At 37.9% G+C, this 6,326-nt stretch overlaps 1 protein-coding gene across 1 annotated transcript in view; it reads right to left on the reverse strand.

Annotated features, from left to right (window-relative positions):
* Positions 1 to 762: 762 nt before the first annotated feature.
* Positions 763 to 6,326, reverse strand: part of LOC104272152 (catenin alpha-3-like) — a 75,521-nt gene continuing 69,957 nt past the window's right edge. The window contains exons 6-7 of the mRNA XM_009867066.1: positions 4,262 to 4,525; positions 763 to 1,035 (exon numbers count right to left, since the gene is read on the reverse strand). Of these exons, the coding sequence (XP_009865368.1) occupies positions 763 to 1,035; positions 4,262 to 4,525 (537 nt within the window). The remainder of the gene's footprint in view (positions 1,036 to 4,261; positions 4,526 to 6,326) is intronic.

Below are 6,326 nucleotides of genomic sequence, written 5' to 3' on the forward strand. Positions count from 1 at the left end.
CATACAATTATTCTTGCAACGTGCTTGATGAATCATCTTGAAGTATCTTTAGATGAGAATGGTATGTCTACAGAAAAAGTTTCCAGAGGAAAAGCATGATATTAACACCATATACCTACATTAATAACATTCGAGACTCCGCTGTTTTATCATTTAACAGACCTAAGAAGTGCCAAATCCATTCTTTAAATGTAATAGTTATTTTCAAAACACAATCATACATTTCTTTTCCAAAATTCACAGATGAACTGGCATATAAGCATGCCAGACAATCAAACTGCTGGATTGACCTACCAGTCCTAGCTTTCTAGTTTATCAATAGAAGTATTTTTTATACCCATAACTTTGTGCTCTTACACAGATCAAATTCAGTGGTGTGAACACCCTATGTTAAAGTGATACTAACCCATTACTTCCGATTTAACAAGTTGTTGTTTAAATTGTTGCATTCTGCAGGAAGAGAGTTCACATTTTAGAACTCTAGTCTAGGAAATGACATTACAAAGAAATGCTTGTTGCTAGCCTACGAAGGGTTATGTCTGTTCTGCAGTAGTGTCAGTTCACAACAAGCATAAAATAACCTAAAAATATGTACACCGTATCTGTAATATAGCCTTTTCCACAGACTGTATGATACAATAAAATTCACACTCATGACAGGGTTCTGTACTTTGCTTTTGCAAAAAATATTCCTTTCAATCTTTTAAAGAACATGTTGAAAAATATGTTAAACTCTAATTTACACTAATTATAGGTAAAATTCTAATATACACTAAAATAGACTTTGAGAAAGACATTTTTAAAACAAAAGATAAATGTCTGGTTACTTACATTGTTGAGGTACTCAGAAAGCAAGTCTTGGAGAGCTTGGCGGATAGCATTGCATTCAGCAATGATGCGTTCCCGATGAAAATCACGCGTGCAGGAAGAATCAGCCAGCAAAGCTGCTCCACTGATAATAGCTTCCAGACGTTTCTCCAGTGATGGCCTTATTTGTTCTTCATTCACTACAAGAGGATCCATGATAATTAAATTCTGGAAAACATTAGGAGTACAGGTAAGAAAAGTCAGCCCAACTAAGTCACTGTTTTATTTTTAACTTGCATGAACTACATGAACTACAGTGACTTTATGCTTCCCAGACTTGCAACTAGTCCTTTTCCCTTGAAGGATCTAAAATACTTCTGACCATGGCAGAGTCCATTTTCCCTGCAGGTCATTTGCAGACAAAGCCAAGTTTTCTCTGCCAGTCAGATCTCACATTCTAAGAATGGCAAGGGAAGGCATTCTAAGACACAGCCAGCTTCCAGAGGTCAGGACATCCAGTTCTGCTGTGTAAGAGACGTTTTCTTTGTGTTAGAGATCTCACTCGCGTGACAGTCCATAACACCAAAGTGTTTGTGGGACCTCACCCCTGCGGGAGTTGTGCCACTTGGTCACTAGTCACTGGAGCAGCAACACAACCACTGCGCTCCTACATCTCAGGTGAGCAACCTCAACACTAGGCTATACATACCATGTCCATTATAATGCAAACCACACCTGCCAAATAGAAAATCTCAGTGTTACTACAGAAAGAAACGGCTTCATTGCTTGTGGAAGCCCAAGGCACACCTGGAGGCTACATCCCATGCGCCATTTACTTATCAAAGTGACCACCTTCAAATCTCAGATGAAATAGGAGTAGAAACGTCCTCCTTCAGAAGTTTGTAGAAAGTTCACGCAAAGATGGACAAATAGCACTGGCAAAAAAGCTCCTACAGTTCATATCTAAATAAAAAAAACCTCAGTAATAACCAGGAAAACATGACTTAAGATCTGCTCACAGATTAAATTCTTCAAGTGATTTCATCAAATATTTATGTTCAATACATCTTCACAGAAAGGACAATCCAATTTCCAAGCAAACAGAAGACACCAGATACTCAACAAGTGATTTTGCTTTACCAGGCCTAAACAATGGTTACCTACCTGAGTTCCTAGCCTAAGTGAGTATTTAAAAGGAGTTATTAGATCCCTCTTCTCTCCCTTGTTGGTCTTCTGATCAGTGAAAAAGAGGGAACATGGGTATCCAGAATCCCAGTTATATTTCCTGACATTTTGGACTGATTTGCAATATTTTGACATCTCCTATGTTAATGAGCCATGGTCATTATGACCCACATATTGAAAAGATACAGTGACAGAGAGCCAGGCATCATTTGGGGAGGGATCTCTTTACATTCAGAAGATGCAAGATGAGTGAAAGGCGTTAGATAACCTGCACCTCCACGCTCTTATAACACAGATCTTAACACATAATTAAATTTGTAACCTTACAATTTTGTGTTTGTATGAATGATGTCATAGTTAAAAGGAGCCTTTAAGAGGAATTCTTCAGATTCTACTGATTTAAGAGTTAGCTGCTCTAATTTTCCTGGTGGTTTCCTCACCTATAAATCTGTAATAGCTTTCACACTGCCAGCACTGGCAAAGGAAGAATGACATTGCAAAACATCTAGATACTAGATTGTTGAGTAAGCTCCGTGATACATTTCCACACTATAAACATTTAATGAGATTTGTTCCCAACAGACTATTTACTACATCAATCTATTTCATGGAACTGTATTTGCAACAAGAAGATAGAGCAAAGGTTATTTTAGGTCCTTAGCCAATAGAACTTTCTGTAAAGAAAGAAAACTTCAACAATCATTTGAAGAAGTTAGATAAAGCATAATTTATAGAGCATTTAACTCACACAGTTTCAGTTCCCGTTTGTGTTACCTAGGTAAAAATGTATTTAATACTCCATAAACAAATGGCTTTTTGCATCAGTCAGACTTCTATGTTCTTTTCTTTCTGAATAAAAACAGGTTAAATCCAAAAGAAAATTTTCCTCATTTGTGATTATTGCAAATATTAATTTAAAAAAAATAATGAATGTAATTACATTTAAAAAACACAAAAACTAAAATGGCACTGCTCACATACACTCAAGATGAATTCATCTGCAGTCAGAAAATGTAATCCTTTTGCCAAATTTCTTTTAAAGATTTTGTAAGAAAAACAAGTAAATAACAGCTCTCACTTAAAGTACATAATTTGTCATTCAGAGTGTCATTGTAACAAAACATGTATGACTTTTATATGTTTCTTTTTTCTTCCATTTATTAAGAACAGAGATTAGAACCTATAATTTTAAAACTTAGTGTGCAAAGCAATGAAGGACAACATGTAACATGCAATTGTAGCCTGTTTCTTTGGGGGGAAAAACCTGTCAGAGTCAACTTGGAGCATGACTGAGAGGTCTGTTTTTATCAATAAGCTTCCTCTACAAGATTTCTGACATATTTTAATGTATTTCTCCAACCTTTCATTGAAATTTTTAGACAAAAATCTATTTCCATCAGTCATAATACCAATTCTCCTGAAAATGCATCAACAATATTGGAGTTCCGAGGCTGAGATCTAGTAAGTCTGAGAAGTTAAAGCAAAAAGACCCATATTTGCAAACGCATTTAGAAACTTTCATTCCTTTTATCAGTTGGGGTCCACATCAGCTTACACCAGATGAGAAGCACGGTCTGCAGTCTCAGCCACATGAGGTCTTTTAGCATTTTTGGCAGGACAATGCAAGATAACACTAGTAGGAGCCAGAACACCTGTAAGAAAAAGGGAAAGCTCCATACAAAAGCTTAGGATCAAGGCAGGAATGGAAAAAGAACTGACTTTCTTCAAGTATTTGCTTAAATAATGGAAGCAGAAATGCACACTTGGTGAAAGCATACTGGTTGTGTCACTTTAATGAAAAGCAGAAAACATGATTAAGTTTCCAATTCCTTCAATTATAAATTACATAAATATGTCAATGACAAGTTTTGGAGTAAAAGGCTTCCAACTTGCATTGTACTAATTCAAATGAAGTCAAGGCAGAAGTGATCATCATCTCATCATCACTGCTATCTGTAAACTAATCTCATGGGTTCTGTCCACTTGTTCACAGATGTGTCTGTCTCCATCATTAGTGACACACTTGGAACTAATCCTTCCCTGCTGGAAACCAAATATTGAACGTATATGAAGACTTAATTCCAGACTCTTCTGAAGGAAGTGATCCCTCCCATTGAAACAATTAAGAACGATACTATTTAGATCAGGACTAAGAGCTTCAATTTCTAACACCTCTAGGTCCATCATTTATGATAGTGATAGTTAATTTAAAAAAAATATTAAATAAACTATTTTTCAAAAAATGTTGCAGTCTCACAGGCTTACATACCTCAAGCTCATCAAGGGCACTTCCCAGCGCAGCTTGGTGAGATGTAGATCGTCCCATTTTATTTCCAACTCCTTGGGACGCGTTAGAAATTACATCGAGAGCATTCTGTATTTCATTGCAAATTGAATCCTTGCTAGCTGTAAGGGATGCAACATCTGAATGTTCCAAACAAGCCGAACATATTGAATGTAGCAGAGAGGAATTTTCCTTCAGGGAGGCACGTGCTGCGGCAATTTCATCTCGCTGATTGCTAGATTTCAAATCCTGTCAGCAAAAGAACATGCTGTTTATTTCCAAAAGCACTTAAAAGCTTCAAAACTGACAAGTAACGTATAAACTATTTTTTTTCCATCTTTATTCTGTTTAAGGAAACATTGAGTAAAATTCATCAAAGACTGTGAAAATGGACTACAACAGTACTTACAATTGAACCATCTTTATCTCACGAGAAATGAACAAAGTTGTGTAAAACAAAGACAATTTTTATTGTGTCTTATAAGCAGCACTGTGAACCGTCCACATTTTGCTTGGTTTTAAGCACAGTTTTCCTACGAGAAAACCGGCCTGGAAATTATCTGTCTTTCCTCCCAAACACAGCTGTCTTCATAAGCAAGAGGTGCAGACAGGGCCAAGCAAGGAATTCTGCGAGGGTTACATTTAAATGTCCTGTGTTTGCTTTCCTGCCCATCAGCACACCTCCCGAGCACACTGCAGAAAGGAAGAGCAGGTCGGGGATGAGAATTCTGTACTCCTGGGAAATGGAAAGCGTGCAAGGTGTGGAAATGAAAAAGGTGCTTGGGAGAAGCCATCTCTGTGGAATGCCACTGCCTGTTTTTCCTCTCTCCTTGCTATGAACATGCTTAAAGCACTCTTAGCACACTCACCTTGTTCCTCCCTTCTCCACCTAGATCTTCTTGAGACCCTACTGCCTCCTGCCAGCTCGAACAAGGAACACACAGCTCACAGAGCTGCCAAGGCAGATTTAACTGTTTCTAGGAATCAAGCCTAGGAACTGTTAGTTGGAGAGCTGGAAGTTATGGACTTTGGGACAACCATATAGTCAATGTCAGGATTGCAAGGAGCCTTCCTGTCTCATGCTATTTTACTCTAGATGTTCTCCCCACTCTCTTCCTGCATCTTGTCTCTTTGCAAAAAAGAATCTAGCAGATATTTGCAAATTGGCTTGGGTGAAGGAGACAGTTAAATTCAGGGGAAAAATAAAAAAACGACGGGAAAATAGCATATCAGAACAATAAAAGCCTGTGGCACCAGCTTCAAATGATGAGAAGAGGCACAACAAAGAATGAACAACAAAATGCATACAAAACTACTCACAGCCTGCTGTAAAGCAAGCTGAAGTCTTCCTAATTATTTTCTTTTGCATTACATCAGGATCTGTGCATACTATCTAAAAAAACATCACGGTATCCATTTCTCACCACATAAAGTTCAAAAGTTTACATCTGAAAAAGAAGGTATTCGATATTAAATGATCCAATCATATGTTTTTAACATCTCATTTATGAGATAAGCACTGGAAACAGCACTGCGTTTTAGCTCCTCAGGCTAACTTGGAAATCTCAGGGATACACTGAAAACAAACAAGCCAAACCAAACAGGGAATGGGAGAGGGAAAAGCAGAGTGGAACCTTAACGGAAGCAGACAACAGTTTAACCAGCTATTCTTGGGTATATTAATATTTCATATATTTTTACCACTCTTCAGCTGTGTTGTTCTTCCAAGGTCACATGACTTTCACACAGGTCTTAAAGCTCCCGAGGGCCCTGAGAGCACTGCCAGGCCTCGCAGACCCTGCCCGGCCTCCGCTGGGCACACAGTACGTGCTCGAGTGTCAGGAATCCCAAGCTACCTTCCTACTAAAAGTCTTAACCAGCCTCTAGATTTATTTTTCCTGGTTTTGAAAGTTATCAGCAGTTCTTGGTGTCTCATGCTAAACTATACTACAGCACATATACAGAGTACACAAACACCATATGCATATACACACACAAAATACACACAGAAAACATATGCACTTTCAGTCAACTTAGAGCAAGCAGGAAT

Source organism: Apaloderma vittatum, unplaced genomic scaffold, assembly GCF_000703405.1.
Source record: "Apaloderma vittatum isolate BGI_N311 unplaced genomic scaffold, ASM70340v1 scaffold10093, whole genome shotgun sequence".
In the NCBI taxonomy this organism is placed as follows: Eukaryota; Metazoa; Chordata; class Aves; order Trogoniformes; family Trogonidae; genus Apaloderma; species Apaloderma vittatum.